Source organism: Numenius arquata, chromosome 4 (genome assembly GCF_964106895.1).
Source record: "Numenius arquata chromosome 4, bNumArq3.hap1.1, whole genome shotgun sequence".
Taxonomy (NCBI): domain Eukaryota; kingdom Metazoa; phylum Chordata; class Aves; order Charadriiformes; family Scolopacidae; genus Numenius; species Numenius arquata.
Window position 1 is genome coordinate 70,568,896 of NC_133579.1, and position 19,491 is coordinate 70,588,386.

At 46.8% G+C, this 19,491-nt stretch overlaps 1 protein-coding gene across 1 annotated transcript in view; it reads right to left on the reverse strand.

Annotated features, from left to right (window-relative positions):
• Positions 1-17,266: 17,266 nt before the first annotated feature.
• Positions 17,267-19,491, reverse strand: part of AMPH (amphiphysin) — a 127,523-nt gene continuing 125,298 nt past the window's right edge. The window contains exon 24 of the mRNA XM_074146254.1: positions 17,267-17,374. Coding sequence (XP_074002355.1) covers positions 17,267-17,374 — 108 coding nt within the window. The remainder of the gene's footprint in view (positions 17,375-19,491) is intronic.

The following is a 19,491-nucleotide window of genomic DNA, read 5'->3' on the forward strand; positions in this document are numbered from 1 at the left end:
CTAGAATCATTTAAAAAAACCAAAACCATACCTCTCTATTCTACTCCTGATGGACAACCCTTAGAGACAGAATAACAGAAAGTCCACAGCAGCATTTTCTTACAGTACAAGAGCACAGGAACTCCTGTACAACAACTGTCCTAAGCAGCAGGAGAAGCTTCAATTCTGAGTCACTGGATCCAAAACTGGGTCTAATTGTTTTGTGAGCACCACTAGCAATAAGTGATAACGACATAAGCAACAAAGACATGCAGAGCAACAAACACAGCAATCCTCTCCTTTTGTTCATGAACGAACTAAATCCTTAGGCACAAATGTTCAGCTTCAGGTCGTGGGCCTACGCTCAAAAAGGACACTTTTCTTCTCCAGATGGACACCAACTGAGGAAACAACACTCTTGGCAATGATGCTGAGAGGAAGAGAGATTAAGATAGTGTTGCGTGAAGAGGCAAGATAGTTTTGGCAGAAAATAAACCCCCTTGCGTTCTAACACTCCTCACCAAGGTGGGAGGCTAGGGGCGGCTGGGTTTAAATTCTGAGTGATGCCCAATTCACCACTATCAGTCCAGTCGCGTTTAATATATTAAACTATCACGATTCTGGATACACTGACAGTGGACTGCACCTTCAGTCTAGTCGTGCTCACGAACTAGCACGGCCGCACTTCAGTGTCTGGTCGTGTTCAGTGAGAAACTGAAACGGCTAGCTACTTAAACAGTGCAGTTTATTTAAGCAACAGATATAAAGGTTCTTTTGGTTTGCCGGTGATAAGTACAGTCTGCAAAGCACGTGCAAGTAAAAGAAAAAATGTTAATGGTACAAAGCGCGCGACAAAGTTACAAACAATACAGCCTGGCTATAAATGTCACAGGTAACCCTCTAGAGAGATTTCTCAGTTCCCCGAGGAAGCACTCGGTATAGTCTAAGTTTTACCCACAGGCGTCCCTATGGAGGGGAAGAAAGGCTCAGCCCCTCGACTGGTCCCGGGAGTCAGAGGCAGTCCGTGATGGGGTCCTCCCTGACTTGTTTACGATGGTGTCTTCCCTAGCATCCCCCCTTTCTCAGGTTATTTTTATATTATTTTTTACCTTCAAGGTGGAGTTTGAGTGACTTTAGTCATAAATACCTTTATTATGATTGGTGTAAAATTCTCTCGCCTCGCATTTAAAGGTATAGTTTACGAAAAATTTAGGGCGCAGACTCAAGGAGGAATGGTCGCACCTTGGAGGAGGGTAGCCTTCGGGCTGGAGGTGTGTTTTGGTATTATAATGACATTATAATGAGCAAAGTTCGCACAAAGGACAGCATTTAATCAAAATTTGACAGACTGTTGGCTCAGGGTAGCAAGCATGCCGCTTATCACTTCCATAGGATCACTTTGTTCCCATTCTGCTGTGTAATCACAGAGCTTGGCCGTGGAATCTTCACTCCACTCCATCCTCCGTGTTGCTTTTGCAAGCAATATTGTTCAGGGAGTCATAGATGTAGCGGATTCCTTGCATGCCAGCTGCTGCTGTGTTCCACTCTGGAAACGTTTCGATTTTATACCTTTCCTTAATGTGTGAACAATGCTATATATATTTCTAATAAAAATTATATTTTAGGAATTATTCCACAGATAGGGAGTGCAGCAGTGAGCAGGTCACAACTTAACCTGCAGAGGGACTACCACTTCCCATTACAAAAGACATTTGAAAAGTAGACTTTGCCTGGCAGTTTCACCTTTAAATTGCTGCATGCACATTAACAGATGACTCCATGAAGATATGGGAACCAAACATACATTTCCACTTCCCATTTTTTTGCAGCAAGTTTAACATTTGCATGATGTTAATGATTGCAAAACTAGTTTGCCATTAAGCAGAGGAATCAAGAAACAACTACGTCCTCCCACACCAATCAAAAGCTTGTATCCATCATTATTTGGGGAAATCAGGACCTGATTACACTCGTACAAATCAGAAAAAACTTTCCTGGTTTCACAGCTTCAAGGAAGTAGAATCGCTGTCATCTTAAAGGTATTTGATACATTATGACGTGGAAATGACACACCTATTTGAACTTGGATTTCAACTACAAATTTAAATGGGATATAGGCTTGCTTTGTTTCTAACTTCTATAGGGATGGATGGAATGTAGCCTAGTGAGACAGGCAGTTGTAGCGGAGCTCAGGGAATCCTCAGATTTTCACTGGGGCACAGCAAGTCTCTTGGAAAAACACACAGACCCCTGTCGCTTTGAGAGGTCTCACTTTTCCCTAGGTGAGTGCTCACAAACAATAAACTGCACTCCTCAGACACCTGTCCTAAAACTCCTCCTCTCTCTTCATGTGCTGCCCTGCCCCAGCAATTTTGCCTTTTGTGCTTGAGAGGCAACAAGAACTGTTACAGATGGTTTTACTGAAACTCAGGGCTGGCAAAAGGTTACAGAAAATTTGGAAACACCTGCTAAAGGAACACAGAAATATTGGAAACAAAGCCAAGGCTCCCAAGGGTTATGTTCTGGGCTCATCCAAAGGAAGAGCTGCTCACAGGGTGGAAATCAGCGATCCTGATGCCCAGCCTTTGCTGAGAGAAGGCTCCAAAAGAGAAGTTCCCAGTGAACTTGTGCCAAAACCCAGCAAGAGGATGAAGAATGGCAGTGTATCAAAGGCAACTTTTTTGGGCAGAAGGCAACACAGAGGACAGAATAGAACACAAACCAAACAAGAGCTGCAGGGCATCTCTCCAGCTTAAAGGCATCCCTTGACAGAAGGCACTCGTCAACAGCTGCCTTTTCCCTGGACTTTCCCTGAAAAGAATAGGAAAGGAAAGAGAGGAAAGAAGGAGAGAGAGAAGGAAGGAAAGAAGAGGAGATAAATCGGGCCCACCGATTGTAAAAGTACAGCCATTGATAGTGAAAGCAGCACCGAATCCCAGGATCATGCATTCAGCAGCTCTCTCCTTCCCCAGACACTCTCACTGTCATCTCACCAAATTTAGCAGGGATGAGGATGAACCCAGCAAAACGTTGACACACTCCCAGAAAAGTCCTTCCCAGCTCTTCCTCCTCCTGGTGTTTCATCATGTGGTTTGTGAACTTCTCTCTGCACTTGTTTTACCCAGTGATGCTTACAAATGGGATTCAGATTACTGACAGCAATCCCCTGAAAAAGACCGGCAAATGATCCCTATGCATGCGAAGACAAAATGAAGAGTCAGGGCTGGCAGTTTGAACAGAAGGCCAGCAGCAAGCCAGGTCACAGAAATCTGGGTAAGACTTCTCTTCTTTTCTGTAATACACAAATATGGTACACAAGTGCTCCAATTTTTCTGGTCCCCAAGAAAAAGGAAATGCCAGGTAAATACCAGTCGGCTTTCACAAATGACCCCTCCAGGTACAGTACATTTATGTTCTTCCACTGCCAGGCAGGACCAACATAGATTGGGAGGCACATCTTGGGGCTGCAGTTCAGTGCCGTGTACAGCAATCCATGGGTATCATTTGTAGACCACCTGGGGATCCTTTGAGATGAAAAGCACAGTGTGAGTTGAAACTATTTAGTAGTAGAGGAATGAAATGGATGATGCATCCAGTCTGCTGTCCTCCAACACACATGCTAGAGGATGCTGTGAAACCACAGCCACCTTGAACAAACAAATAGGCAACACCCTCTTCCTATCCCTAGGCCGACTGTTTCTGCCCTGCAGGGGAAAAAGGCAGATGATTTCTCTAAATTTGTCTCAGCCACAATGAAAGGTTTCTCATTGCAGTTTACACCCAAATACATTCCCCAGCATCAGCTTTGAGAATCAATAGGAGAAATCAGTGATGGTCCTGTCTCCAGGTGCGACTTGTGAAGAAGGAATGCTTTATGATTGAAGAACACGATTTCAGCTTTCAAGCAACACCTTCTGGACACTGCAATGGGGGAAAAAAGGCACTGGGTTTTCCAGGCCACACCTCTAGACCTGGACTGCAATTCCACAGCCGTGCTCTGCCCTTTGGCAAAGGGACAGAGCGCAAATGGCAGGAAAACATCAGGCACAAGCGCTCAGGAACAGGCAGAGAAAACCTAGAGGATGTGGGCAGAACTACGAGGGGACACGCCAGCTGCTCTGATGCTGCCACTTCAGACCTTCTGGGCATCCTCTGGGCACAGGAGGGGAGCTGGAGGGCAGTCCTGCTGCCCTAGGGGCTGCCTTGCTCTCTGGCAAGCCAAAGGGCCACCCGGCATGGGGCCTGCAGGGCCTCCTGGGCCACCCTGCCAACACCTGCCATGTCCGTTGGTGACAACGGTCACCGGCCGGCCGTTGGGCAAGCTGGCACCCCTGTGGCTGACCCACTGCTCGCTCAGCAGCCAAAGATTCCTGCACCAAGCCTGCTTGGGAGAGGAGGAGGTGGCAAAGGCAGGCCAGTGCCCACATTGGGTGGGACAAGCGCCCACATTGAGTGGGCCCAGCCAGAAGAGGCTCATTGGAAGCCCTGAGGATGCCCAAACACCGCCAGAAACGCAAGTGGGCTGAGGCCACCAGCAGCAGCAGTGATGGCCAACAAGTCGAGCCCATGGAGGTTGACCCACCCCAGAAGAGGGAGAAGGAAGAGCCCATGGAGGTCGACCCACCCCAGAAAAGGGACGAGGAAGAGCCCATGGAGGTGGATCCACCGGCAGAGGAGCCGATGGAGGTGGACCCCTCTCCCGCAGGCCTGACGGGGCACACCTCCACCGTGGCCAGGCTGCCTCCAGCAGCAGCGGGCTCAAAGCACTGCAGGACCCCCGCCGGCTCCAAGGGACCCTCCAGAAAGACAGGGCCCAGCAAGCGGCGCCAGCCCCGCGGCCGACGCTGACTGTAAGTGGGCCACCCACACCGCCACGCAGCAGACTCAGCAGGAATATCAGCCGGCTGTCAAGCCGCTGAGGAGCCCTGCTTTCCCTCCTGTCACCCCTGCCCCTCATCAAGGGGGGGGCATCTCCTCTGCCCTCAGTCCTGGGCAAGAGGAAAGGAGAGGGGCTGCCCTCTTCTGCCCGGCAGCCCCACAGCACCAGCACCAGACCTTACCGCTCCCCACAACTCCCTGAGAGGAGGTTGGATCCAGGTGGCTGTCGCTCTCTTCTCCCGAGGCACGAGTGACAGGACAAGAGGAAACGGCCCCAGGTTGCCCCAGGGGAGGTTGAGATGGGAGATTAGGAAAGAGTTCTTCACTGAAAGGCTTGACAAGCATTAAAACAGGCTGCCCAGGGAAGGGCTTTAGTTACCATCCTGGGAGGGATTTCAAAGACCTGTAGGTGTGATCCTTTGGAAGATGGTTTAGCGGTGGACTTGCCAGTTCCAGGCTAACAGCTGGATGCCATGAGCTTCAATTTCTTTTGCAACCTAAACGATTCTGTGATTTCTATTTCAGAGCTACGGGGAAGAGGCGAGGAGAGGGGCTGCCATCTTCAGGCCGGCAGCCCCGCGGGACCAGGAGGAGTCCGCTGGAGATGGCCGAGACTGCTGGAGAGCGTCGGAGACCACCAGAGACCGTCGGAGACCGCAGGAGACCATGGGAGACCACCAGAGACGACTAGACACTGGCGGTGTCCAGTGGACTCTGGTGGTCTCACACTGGAGACCATTGGAGTCCGCCGGAAACCACCGGAGTCCATCAGAGACTACAGGATGCCGGCGGCCTCCTATGGTCTCCAGCGGTGTCCAGCGGTCTCACCACTGGAGACCATCAGACACCGCCAGAGAATGCCGGAGACCATCGGAGACTGCTAGACAACACTGGAGACCGCCGGAGAACACCAGAGACAGCTGAAGACTACTGGAGACCACTGCAGACCGCCCCAGCCTCTTTGGACTCCCCTGGAGCGCCACCCAGGTTATTGGGGCCTGGAGTTGGCATTGTTTCAGCCTGAGGATAAGAAAGCCAGTGGGGGTGGCTGTCCTCAGCCACATCTCGCCTCAGCTAACGAATGGGTGGCTGAAAAAAGCCAGACCCACCCTGGCCATGCACAGAGAAGAGCAACAGATCATCAAAGACAGTACATGCCCCATCCCCAGAAACATTCCAGATGCAGAGACAGCTCTTCCTTTAGAGAATCATAAGAGTTCCCTTCTGACAAAGAAGTTTGGGCAAGACTGGCCAAGAAACAATTCAAAACCCAATACAATACAATAAAACCCTGTTAAAAACACAATCAAAAAGCCAAGGAGATTCAGGAGCCCTTGGCATTGCACAGCTTCCTCCAAAGCATCCCCCCCCAAGCTCCTCGTCATCGATCCCTACGAGGACTGGGTGCCAGCCATGGAGAGGAGGAGCAAGAAGGCTGAAGAGGAAGACCTGAAGAGGTAAGTGTGGGCAGATACCTGTCTGTTGAGCAGGAGCCCTGAGTCCTGGCTGAGAGCACCTGGGAAGCTGCACAACACAGCCGCTGGCTCCCACTTGCCTTGGGAAAGATTTGGCCACGGCTCTGGGCAACATCTGCTGTCTTAACCTTGTGCTCCTGTTCCCTCAGGGTGGCTGAGAACTTGCCAGCAGCACGTCCTCCTCCTGAAGCGGCTGCTCCCCCTCCTGCAGCACATGGGCCACACTGCCTCCACCAGCAGGATGAGCTGCAGCAACCTGGCCATCCGCCTTGGGCCAAACCTGCTCAGCCCACCCAAGGAGGACCTGCTCCCGCTGGATGGGACTGAGAAGGTACGCTGTATTGAGCAGCTGGCTGCAGCCTTCCCAGCCCATCAGAGCTTGGCATTTCAGAGGTGCCCGGCTGCCTCCTCTCTTGAGCAAAAGCTGGTGGGATGGTGTGGGGTGGCTGCCTGGAAGAGCAGCCCCACAGCCACAGCCCTCCGCACGGAGGCAAGGGTGAGGGGTGGGAAAGGCTGCTTGCCACCTTTTCAGCCACCTGCCCTGAAACCAAGGCTGTGATGTGTGCAGCTGAAGGTGCTGGTGGAGTTCCTGATGGAAAACCCCTGTGAAATCTTTGGGGAAGAGATGGCCAGCCCTTCCACTCCTTCAGCTGAGGAGTCGCCAGCAACCACGCACACATCCGCAGGTATGAGGAGGGACTGAGGGTTGTCACAGCCTGAGCTGAAAGCTGGTCTAGGGCTTTGGGTGGGTTTTGCTTTACCTGTTGTCCACTTCCAACAAGTCACTTTTTGCTGCATGTGCTTTTGCTTCCCAGAGCTGCCTTTGAAAGAGCAACGTGACCGCGCAGGCATGCAGAGGTGGAGCTCCAGGCAAAAGCCTTCCTGGATGTAGCACCCTCTCTGCTTGTCCTCCAGAAAGCAGCAGGGGTAGATGCAGTGGAAGGATCAGAAAGGGCAAAGGTAGGGCAGGTCCACAAACTCTGGGACAAGGCATCTCCTGTAGGAGGAGTTCCTGAGGAGCCCAAGTAGCTGCTCTGCCTCTTCCTGGTATTTGATCTCTTGTGGCTTTGGGTGGGGCTTGTCCATCCCCCGGATGGTTCATCGTAAATAAAACGGGAAAGGTTCTTTCTCCAATGCGTTAGGAATGTCCTCGGTCAAAGGAAATGCCTACAAAAGACCTACAGAATGATAGCTTTCAGACGGAAAGCCTGCCACTGCAGAAGGTGCTGTTGCACCAAAGGGACATGCACAGAGCTCTGTCTCAGGAGGGCAGAAGAAACCACAGCAGAATGAAGATGGCAAGCCTTTTTTGGCCTGCAGGGGGACCGCAGGCTCCCTGCTGAATGGCCCCCCCAAATGAACTGAGTGTCACACCCCACTGTGAACACTGTGTTCCCCAGTGAGGCCCTTGGGAGAAAGGGCTAATGCAAACCTGCCCAAGGGATCTTCTCCAGAGAGCTAAGGGAGCAATTTGCCCAACAGTGGCTTACTCCTCCAGGGCGTCCCTTGCCACCTGCTAACACCAACATCTCTGGTTTAGGCACCCGCCGCTTTGCCTCCAACCGCCCCAGAGACCATGCAAGACTCCCTGGGCCCTGGATGCGCCGAAGAACAAAGGAGCCTTTCAGAGGAAAGAAGGTAAAAGGAGTCAGCATGGGCTCAATCAACAGCTGATTCATCCGGTTGATCCTTGCTAGATCTACCTAACCACGCTGTGGGATGGATAGTTTGGCAGGGTCCCTCCAGGAAACGGAAAACCCAAGGAAAAGAGAAGAGAGACAAGGCCTGTTGAGATGAGAGGGAATGCTGACAAGAAGAGAAAAGAAGGAAGAGAGGGAAAAAGAGGGGGACTGAAACAAAGCGGCAAGGTCCAGAAGGTGCAGAAGCCCAGGTGTGTACCAGGCTCTGCTGCTGCCCATCTTTCCCAACTCTGAGAACTGCTCCAAGTCAGTGCAAGTCGCTGGCAAGGGAGGGCGAGGGATGGTGCTGTGCAGGGTTTGGAAAGAACTCCATGGCAGCTCCCCAGGGGCTCCCGATGGAGCCCTGCTGCCTGGCACAGGACCCCTGGGCATCTCTACACAGGCACAGTCTCTGAGGGCATTTCCCATGGGGAGAAGGGGCCAGAACCATCCCTTGGTCCATGTCCACATCAGCTCTCTCCTCTGGGCTAGAAATAACTCCTTGTCAAGGGTGTTTCCCAAAGAAAGGGGAGGCAAGTCCTGCCTCTTCCTGCCTTTGGGGCTTCCTCAGGGCTTTCTGACTCTGTCGTTGTAGGTGCTGATTTCCTGTCAGTGGCTGAACCCCTGCAACTCCTGGGCACCCGCACCTGATGTCTGTCCTCAATAAAAGGCTGGTTTTTCCCATCTGACTGTGTCTGTCGTAGGCTATTCTGGAGTGAGAGCTGTTGTTTTGGGATGGTGCTTGTGAGCACCTGCTCTGCAAGAGATTTGATTAAGAGACAATAAAATCCTGTTCCCACTTGTAACCTTTGTGCTGCGTGTCCTTGAAAGTGGTTTTGGAGCTGAAAAAGCCCAGGCCCATTCGACTCATTGGCAGGGAAGGGGAAGAGTAGGGGGAAGTGCTATGGAAGGGGAAGGCAGGGGCAAAGGTAGGTAAAAGGGAAGGGAGGTGAAGGTTAAGGTAAAGGGAAAGTGGAAGTGGAGACAAGACGAAGGGAAGGGAAAGTGGAAGTGGAGACAAGACAGGGAAGGGAAAGGGAAAGGGAAAGGGAATCTCTACATTGGTTCCTGTGGAGAGCCTAATGGCCAGGGCTGATGGGAAGGAAACCCGGCAGGAAATGCCCCACAAACCATCGCTGGCGGGTAGGTTTTGCAGACTGCAAGAGGCTTATGGCTTGGTGCTTGCTACCACACAGCACTGGAGAATCACCCACTGCCGTCCTTGTCCTGCTCAAATCCTAGCAGGACACAAGTGTCTTCTCATGTAGAGACAGAGCTTTTTTTCTATGGAAATGGCTGTTCCCTCAGTGAGGTCAGAGGCTGAGAGACGGAGGTGGAGCTGCTTCTCTGGAGCCTTCCCTGGGAGGACTCAGTGCCGATGGATGCAGGTCATCTCTGACCATCACCTTGCAAGAGACCTCAGCGTTGCTGTCCTTGTGTGATTGATTTATAAACAGTGTCCTGCTCCAGGCTAATGGCCCACAGCACACCTGGGAAGTGAAAAGAAAGCAGCGATGGAGAGGCCACAGTTAGGCCTGGTGCAGCAATGTCCACCCCTAGGGTGGGTCTGTGCAGCTGGGGTTCGCGGGAGGGGAATCTCTCTCTGGGGAGCACACCACTGATGGTGCAGAGTGTCTCACACCAGTGTCTTAGACTAACTGAGGAGTACCTGGCTGTGCTGATGCCTTGGCAAATCACTGCACGAGCTTGTTGTGCATCCATACTTCTCCGACCAACTGGGGACCAAAATCTTCTCTTCTGTTCCCTTGTTTCTGCACAGTAGAGCAATTTTTACTCTCTGGAAGATAACGTTACCTTGCAGTGCGTAAGACACTTAGCCCTATATAAACAATGAACAGGACCTTTAAAAACACTGAAAAACATGGAAAGAAACGTGTACTTACAGGGAAAGAGACAAGCTGAGGAGGCTCCCAGGAGGTTCCCATGCCCCTGCTGCCGCTCTTCAAGGACCAGCAGCATCGTATGCTCCCAGGCAAGGAGTACTCTAGGGCTGAAAAAGCAAGAGGAGAGACAAAGTCCTAAACCCTCTGATAAGAAAACAAGGAGACTCACCAGCTGCTGTTGCTTCAAGCCTATGGGAAAGTTTCAGGCTTTAACAGCAAAAGAAAGGGGACATCGGTACACAGCAGGGCTGAGAAGGGGGGTACGTGGTCACATCATCATGATGTGAAAGCCTGTGAAGGAGGAGGGGTGCTTCTTTCCACTGAAAGGGAGCCCTACTATGTGTTTGGTATTGGAAGGGGAGGAAAGACCCTAGATAAAATATCAGAATAGTTCACATTTGGTAAATGAGAGACTGAAACAGTTTTCAAAGCATAAAGACTGTGCATTGCGTTTCCTTGAAAGCCAGACAAGAAGCACACAAAGAGGCTGCTGCGTTCAGTTCCCTTCTGATGCCCAACACTGCACTACTGGTCTTCTGCATTGCCTCCTACAGACATCCATTCCAGCTTTAACTCACCTACATCTCATAGAGGAAACCTTATGAGAACGATGGGAACCATGCGGGGGCTCTTCCTTATGCCAGGAAAAAGATGGGGCGGGGGAAGCGATCATGGGATAGGTAACTCCATTTGGCCAGAGGCCCTGCGTTGATCAGATCTGTCTAGGAACCCTCACCTCACATTTCCTGGAAGTACATTTTTCCCCTCCCCAGACCTCTCAGAAAAGGGTCAAACCAAAAGGTAGGAATACTATGAGTTCGTGTGCTATTTCCCAGACCTGAACCGAGCAGGCAGTACAGGAAAACGGTGGAATATTTTACTTACTGGTGTTATCTCTACGTGTCTCCGCTCTCTACCTGTGGTTCGAGGACTCCATTTAGGGGAGACGTGGCTTGGACAGAATTTTTGTAGCCTCCAGAGCCAGCGTCAGACAACTGAGGACTGACTTCTCTGTAAGGGACTGGCTTGCTGGTTTGGAGCAATCCAACGTTAAAAGACACCAAACATTCATTTAGGGGTGCTGTTTCGGCTGGAAGTCAAATACTGCAGCACTCTGCTGACACCTACGGACCACAAGTCAAGCTGGGTTTCGGTCATCTCAGTGCAACCCAGGACAAACCGTGGGTAGGTGAACAGAGAGAGGCAGAAAGGAGGAGACACGTAAGAAAATGACAAGAGAAACTGGATTTATAAGGTCAAACTAGTGCGAAGAAGCTAGAAAATGAAGCCTTTTTTTTTGCTTTCTTTCAAAATTCCTCCCCCCCCCCCCCTTTAATAATTTTGCTATTTATTTAAACACAGATAGACTATAAAATTATTTTAAGGAGAGGTGGCATGTAAAATTATTTCATCCTCTTAACCCAGCGATGTCTCTTTGAACCGAATCTGCTGAGCAACTTGTTACCTGGTGCAGATTTTTCTGCGAGTAGCCACTCTGGTTCGCTATACAGCACAAGGTTTAATGTGTACGAGGTGCAAGGATATGTCGCTGTAATAACTCACGGTGCAGCTTGATAATGTACTTTTCTCTCTTTGTTTGCCTGCAGGTTGAAGTAGCCAGTTACTGCCTACGGAAAACTGGTTTTGCTGCTCTTATTGCACTGAATGTGCCCCGTGAGTTTGCAGGTATGAGCCAACGCCAGATAATGAGAGGTTTTAATGCAACAAACTCATAGCTGAAGATTGATCCAAATGACAGCGCCAATTTGGCAAATGGAAATTCCAGCATCTACCACCCTCTGCTGGACATAAAGGAGTAAAACCCTCAGGTGTCCTTTGAGCAGCCGTGTGGATGCTACGCCACTCTACAGCATCCACAGGCATGGGTGGGCCCTGAGGTTTCCTACATTACTCTGAAACTTTTAAGCAAAACACTTGTGCATCGGCCACTTTTACTTTCATGAGTGCTTTTTAGGTGGACAACAGTGTGATGTTCGTTCTTGGGCTAGGAGACACCTGAAGATCCTCAGCATTTATACAGCCTCTCCCGTAAAACATCTTATAGCCTTAAAATACAGTGTTTTGAATCCCTGCCAATGACTATGGACAACTTCCACTTTAATTTATATCTCTATGAGACCTTGGGAGCCACAGCACCGGGCCAGGTATGGAGTCTCTCAAATTTTAGCCACTGAGAGAGAAACTTTTGTAGGACCTTCTCATTTGGCAATTTTGTCTTAACCCACAGTTTATTCCTCAAGATTACATGTTTTCTTCATTCACTGACACACAGCCAGATTCTTCCTTCCATTGCAGCTCAATGTGTTTACATTTTAAAACGTATATAGAGAATTTGGCTTTTGTATGAATAATTACCTGAAATAAATGAAGTATAGGAAGCCTGGGGTACATTCACCTTCTCCTTTGTAGCACGTACCTTGGAAATGTAATAATTTAAGTATATAACTACTTACCTTTCCAGTGTTTTGATGCTCTTCGTCCGATTGTAACCTGAAGTCTATCTAGGCAAACATAGAGGCACTATTAGTGGCCTGGGGTTAGCCTGGCTGGCACCAAAGCCTATGATCTGATAGCACCAGAAGAGACCCCAGCCTGTTTTCTCCTCTGAAACCAGGTTACACAGAGAGTGGTAACTTCTACTACTGCCTGGGTATTTTCTTTCAATAAAGTTTCCTTTAACTGCTATCAAGCATCTGAATAGGCAGCACAATTCCCTTTGGGGTGACTTCAGCTTTGCCAAATTAACATTAATTACGAGGTCTTCCTGTCGGTTACAGAAGACACCGTTTGGAAAGTGCTGCAGTTTTCCTCCTGTGATGCTTCTGTGCTGATTAAGCAACTCAAGAGTGAAGACATCCACACAAGAGAAACACAGACGTGTCCAAAATGCTGCCAGAGACACGGTACACACAAAGCAAGCATCAGAGCTGAAATCACATGGGTAAAGACCTGAGAGAGGAACCTCTGAAAAGTGACTTTCTCACCCTACATCTACGCATATAGAGAGCCGCTGAGTCCAAAACCACAGCCCACTCCATACTCTCTAATTCTGAACCCAGACTGAGAACATCCCACATCTGAAAATTCATGTTCCTAATTAAACAGAACTTCTGTACTCCAGAAAGAGCTGGAGTTTAAGAGAGCGGCAAAGTGGCTGTCAGGTAGCATCACTGACTCTCTTGAGAGTCCTTTGCAGCCCCCTTGTCTGCAGCAAACGTCTCGCCACCAGAGAGCGCATCAGTGACACTGCTGATCACAGCTGGCTGGAAAAAACACCCTCATGCTCTTTTGAGCTGCTTTCAGAAATGTGACCTCGCCAAATTAATTGAACTAACTACTTTCTGCAGTCCGGGACTGGCTTATCAGGTGGTGGTTCATCAACTGTCACCTTAGTGTTTTAAATACAGAAAGACAGAGCTTTGAAGTCTGTTTTTAAAACTAACAATAAAATCTGATTTTGTCCTTCAAGCAACAAACTGCGGTGTTTCGGGGGCTACTGTGGTACTTCTGGCTGCTGCAGCTGTAACACTTGCTCATACTCTGCCTGCACAGAGGTGTGCAAGAGGGGACAGCCTTGTAAACTGTTCCTACAGCCAGCGGCTGCTCTTTCCCCAACCCCATTTATCCAACCTACCCATCACGGTGACTTTCTTTGGATGCCTTTTGCCCTGCGTCAGCAAGACACTTGGAAATTTTCATTGAGCATGAGCTTAATAAGACTATGATTTGTTTCATGTCTTTCTGGCATTAGGGCATCAGCAATCAGAGCATCCTGGAATCAAATGCCACACAATCTGAGTGGGACCATGAGCCCCAGTCTCCCCTCCCTCTTCTTGTGGCAGGGACAGAGGCACCCAGATGTGAGGTCTGGGGGAGGTAGAGCAAGGTGGGGAGAGGAGGAGGAAAGGGACAGAAGTGTCATTCAGCTTACGCATTTTTCATTGTCCATGAAAGGTTGTAAACCAGATAGATGAGCTGCAAATACACAGCATATTCGTTCACTCACGTGAGATGTTCCTCCATCTTCAGTTCTTTTGTCTTACTTCCACGCGTAATCAGCCTGCGGGATCAGGAGACTGGGTTCCTAAATCTTTCAAGGGTTTATTTTATGCAGAATTAGAAATTATAGCTGCTGTACAAGGTTAGTAGTGTGTGCTGTCTCAGGCACAAATAAGTCTTTATAGAAACCAAGATACAATGGGTTATTGTCTTACAATCACTCCGAAAGCATGAAATTCAGGACTTCGCCAAGTCCAATGTGATGTGTTAATCAGAAAAATTCGACAAAAGGGAGAAATAATTCTGGGCTAATATAACTCCAGGGGGGAAGGCATCACTGGTATGTAGCAACAGTACATACTGGAAAGAATTTCCCTTGCTTGCCCTGGAATAAGCTTCTACAGATACAGAGAAATACTCTTATTTTATACTATTCATCTCAGGACCTGCAGACATAAAAGTGTCTGAGATAAGTGATTTTCTAATGAAAATATAGTAAGAAGAAATCAAATACGAGAAAGAGTTGTTAACCTCAAATGATAAATACATTTATATTCATTAACTCTTCCTGTTAGAAGGGAAAATTAGGAAAACTATCATTCTGGCTAACTCATCAATGTCCTTCCTTCAACATCCATCATCTTACCATATGAAATTTTGCAAGGCATTTTAAGAATATAACATTAATAATTCTCCTCAGGATGGTATGCCATATCCCCAGTAAACTGCAGCACTTAAATGACACAGGCATCATGTGCATCATCAAATAGCATGGCTTTTGGGGATGTTATCAGTACATCTTATTGCCAGCGAACAATGACAGCCCTTGCAGCGAGACGTAGACATTTGATGGGTTTTGAAATTGTACTTTTCTTTATACTAAGGTGGAATAAAGAAGAGTAGAGTCAAGAAGTATTTCTGAAGAGTAAGTCAGAAGAAACCGAGAAAGCTCTTTGCTGTAGACCAGAGACCTTTCCTATCTATATACAACCTCAAGCTTGCTGCAAACCCCTTAGCAGTATGACGTCAGAAGAATCAAGGCCAAGGGTGTTGACTTTGACTGGGGTACTTTTAGCACCGAGAGGGCATAATGGTAACTGCACACAATCAACACTGGGTAAAGAAACGCTTTGTGCTGATCACAGCATCCTCTGCTTCCTTGGGGTTACGGCTGTCACACATGACGGTCTCACTTGATTGTAGGCCCCAGTCAAAGAAGTGGTGACATGGTGTCCACAGGGAAACTGGGGCTCCAGCGTCCAGTGCTGGTCTGTTGCAGCAATCTGTAGAGGAGCTATTACTGAAATGCAAGTGTTGAGATGTGGTTAAGCAGGAAACTGTAGCCTGGAGGTCATCAGAGTCTCACCATAAATTAGGTGTAACAGGTTATCGTGATTACCTCAAAGTGGTGGGCTGGAGTCTGGAATTTATTGTAACACACCAAAACCAAAAGAAAGTTGTTTCCCTGGTGAGATTCTTGGCCCTGGATCCCTACGGACAGCCAAACTTGCTCAAGGAACGAACAGAAACCTGAAGAGCTTTCCTGCAACCTCCTTAGACTCTGATTGCTTACTGTGGCATTTCAAAGCCAAAATCCCAGCTACCACGGTTGAGCCATTCAGCTTCTTCACAAAACACAGCTATCATTAGACTTGCTTTTGAAAGTTCCTGTATTCTGAAAAACAGAAAGAAACCAATTTTCCTCCTCTTGCAGAGCAACAAAAAAATCCGTTTCCTCAACTGACATCTGACAAATTAGAAACAGAGTGGAAACAGATATTATTTGCACACAAAATGAGCCTCTAAGCAAAACGTTGTGAAAAATAGTTGAATCCCTAGGAAAATATAGATGTTCTTAAATATTTACAGGTTCCATGCACCAGCAAACACAACACAGCAGGCTCAGGGAGAACTTTCTTTCCACACAAGTGAAAAATGACTAAGAGGTAGCAATCTTCAGTTGAGTGAAGGTCAAGCACAGACAAGCTCCCTTGGTGCTTGTGGACAGATATTAGCTGGTGGTCAGAGTCTGGAAGAGGAGGAGCAGGCTAGGAGATGTGCTGAGCTGGGGTTCAGACCTTTTGGAGCTCCAGCCACCGCTAGGGTTGAGAGCAAGAGTTTAGATGGTGCACTTGTTATGCTGTGTTTCTTTGGAAAAAGAGATATTAAATAAAGATTATATTCTCTAATACAACTTATAAACTACATGAACTTCAGCGTTAAAAAACTTCAAAAGCACCACAGATGAAACAGCTTCTTTGGATCAAAGGTTTATTTTTAATGACACAGCACTGGAAAACATAAGTTACAGATGACTTTTTGATACAGGATACATTATATATCTTATTTTAAAAGGATCTGTGAAGGTATGCTGCATAAATACATATAGTGAAAATATATTGTGTTTATTTCCTCTTCAGAGATTAGTTCTGTTTCTTTTTTTTTAATTTATTCAGCCAATTAAATAAAAAAGTATAGATTAGCATCGTAACAGCTCCCTCTCCAGATTATCTCATTGTAACTACTGCAGCTGGGAGAGGAGACCGAGCCATGCCTTCTCAAAGGTTTAGCAGCTTTGAACATGATGTTACTCATCATCTCAGAATGAAAACTTCACATTACAAACACAGATACTGTATCATGTTTTGGCAACGGAGCAGCTAGTTTTGCTTTGGAACAAAACCGTTTCCTGTAATGCCAGACAGTGAAAGAGCAATGCATGTACTGATGGTACTACACAGTCAAAGAACTACCATGAAGTCGTGAAAATGCATATATATCCATATGCACTTATATATACACATGTAAGTTCCTGTGTGTATATATATTATGCATGTCCAAAAATAACATTGAAAAACGTTGCAGCAGTTAATTATTTTCTTTTTTAACACATGAAACTTATAATAGTTTGACCTCATTACTACAGGATAACTAATTAAATCTTCTGCAGTGCAACTCAATACAATACACTTAGTGCAGAGAAGTTAAGGTTTTGGTATTGAGGAGGCTAATTTCAGATTTCATGGGGAAGGACCAAATACAGGATCACCATAGCTCTGACAAAGCACAAACAAACCTGTTGCCACATACGTGTGAACAAATAAGGACATTTCTTTTTTATTTGAATTTTTTTTTCACGTACTGCTTCAGAAATTGCTAGCTTAACTGTTTGCATTCATGCTCATTTTGATATGTTTCAACAAGCTTTGTCTGGCACCAGTCTGTAAACCATTAACAGCTTAAACTACAAAAAGGTGGGCTCCTGTGTTTCAAAGAGGTTAAAAACCTACTGACTGAGCTTCGTACCGCGTTCATCTGCCTGAGAGGAGAACTACTCCAGATGGCGTGTGAAGTTCTCTGGGAAAAGTCCTTTATAACTGTCTGCATCTCTGTATTGAAGCCACTCGGATTCCTTAATGCCTGTCAACCAGCCAGCCTCCTGCAAGGAAAAAGACAGTCTCTTTAAACTTCGGGTCTCCCCCCGACCTTGCTACGAGCTTCAGACCTGAAGACCTTTCAGAGCCATGTGGCTAAAAGATTTGGTCCTTTGGTTAAAAAGCAGCCTCTGATTTTGCACAGGCCATTTTCTCTGTTTTGCCAAACCACAATTTTGTGAGACCAAGTGACTGTGAGCATATTGTACGGCCTTTAGCCCATCTAACCCCTAGCTGAACTCAAAACTGGATAATCAAGGCTTCCAGGTCATCCACTATTAAACCAGATCTGCATTTGTGCAAATCTCTGTTGAGATTTTGCCACAATAATATCGACACACTTGCAAAGTGAGAGCATAGCAATGGGCCAGAAACATTATACAATACCATAGATGAGGGAAAAAATAGTTTTGAATCCCAATTTTTTCCCCTGAGAGTTGTTTTCTCTCATTCACGTATCGACCGTCAGAAGAAGTAACAGTTCTTGCACTGTCTGGAATTACTTGTATCTAGAAGCTCAAACTTAGGTAATATGCAATTATTTTTCCAAAACCCCCTGGAAACTTAAACCAAAACTTGACCATGCAAAATTGCACACAAATCACCAATAGTCCAAGCAATCAAAAGAGAGTTTTCTTATTGAAAAGTGCTGGGTTCTCTTAGGTGTGATCCAATTCTACCTGAAATAAAATCGGTTTGGTATTTTTTAAAAATTATCAACCTATTCTCATCTCACTAATTCAGTAACTCCACGTTTTTAAGAAGAGGAGCCAGAGCAAAGCCATGATGAACAGGGAATTTCTAATGCTGCCATATTATTATGGCACGGAGAGCACACGAGGAGATAGAGTAATTTGAATGGATTTTCACGTACACCACCAAGTAACGATTGCTCAGTGGCTGCATGTGGTGGTGTACTGACTCTCTGCCCCAAAATATGCATCATTAAAGCAGATACATTCTGTGATTGGCTGGCTGCATGTAACTGGGGACACATTTTTGAAGCATGTGGAATATCTGAGAGAAAGGAAAGAGGAACTACAGCTTTCTAGCACAGGCAGAGTAGACTGTATGAAGGAATTAACAATTTTACTGGATAATAACTTCAGCTCAAGACTAATGGAAAAATTGAAGCCGCTGGGTGGGACTGGTTTGCTTTGAGTGGGAACACAGGCTGATGTTATCAGCGACATTAGAATTATGGGTTTAGACAGGTCAATTTTGAAGGAGAATAGAGTAACAAAGATAAAAAGACTCTGTGTGAATCAACAAAGTACCTGGCAAAAGACAAAAAGATTAAGCTTTATGGTGATGTTAAACACGAAGGGCAAATATGTACTGAGTACTAAAGATATGACCAGAACGGTTTCAGAAACATGAATACATAAAGGTTTATTTTCTCCATCACTGCACACAATTTACTCCAATTAATGCTAATGGAATTTCGATGCACACCACAAGACAAGAATATACTTCACGGATTCACCAAGTGAAGATAAAGCATATTTAATACATAACATCCTAAGAAAAACAGACTGAAGACAGAGAGCAGATTTTGCTATCCTTACAGCAGTGCCCTATTTTGCAAATACTGATAACAAAATTACTTGAACTGCCCATGAGATACAATGCAGGATAATTTGAGTAAGGATAACAGAAATTATCCCTATAAAAAGAACAAAGCGCCCTTTGAAAGAAAAGATCTTTTTTTCTGAAATAAAAAATAAAAAAACACCCCAAAACCAAACACAAAAAACAATTACCTGTCTCTTGTATTAAAATAAAGTTCAGCTGAGATGAGGAACACTGGTTATTACCCACCTTTGGACAGCATCAACCATCAAAACAATTTCAAATACAGGCCCCAGCACTCATATGTGCTTAGGGTGTTAGCATTTAGACTTATTTCAAGAAATATTCTTCATTCAGAGCAGTGCTCTTAGCTGCCTCACTAGGCGGGATCCAGTCCCCCATCTCTCAAACCCTAAATCAAGGGGAGACTTTTCACCAACACTTACTGGCACCAGCAGATGCCCATGAAGAGGCTGGTGCTAACAGTGTACAGTACGGTCTTCTCTTTTAAAGCAGTGGCCAAAAATCAATGCACTTCAGTGCAATTTAG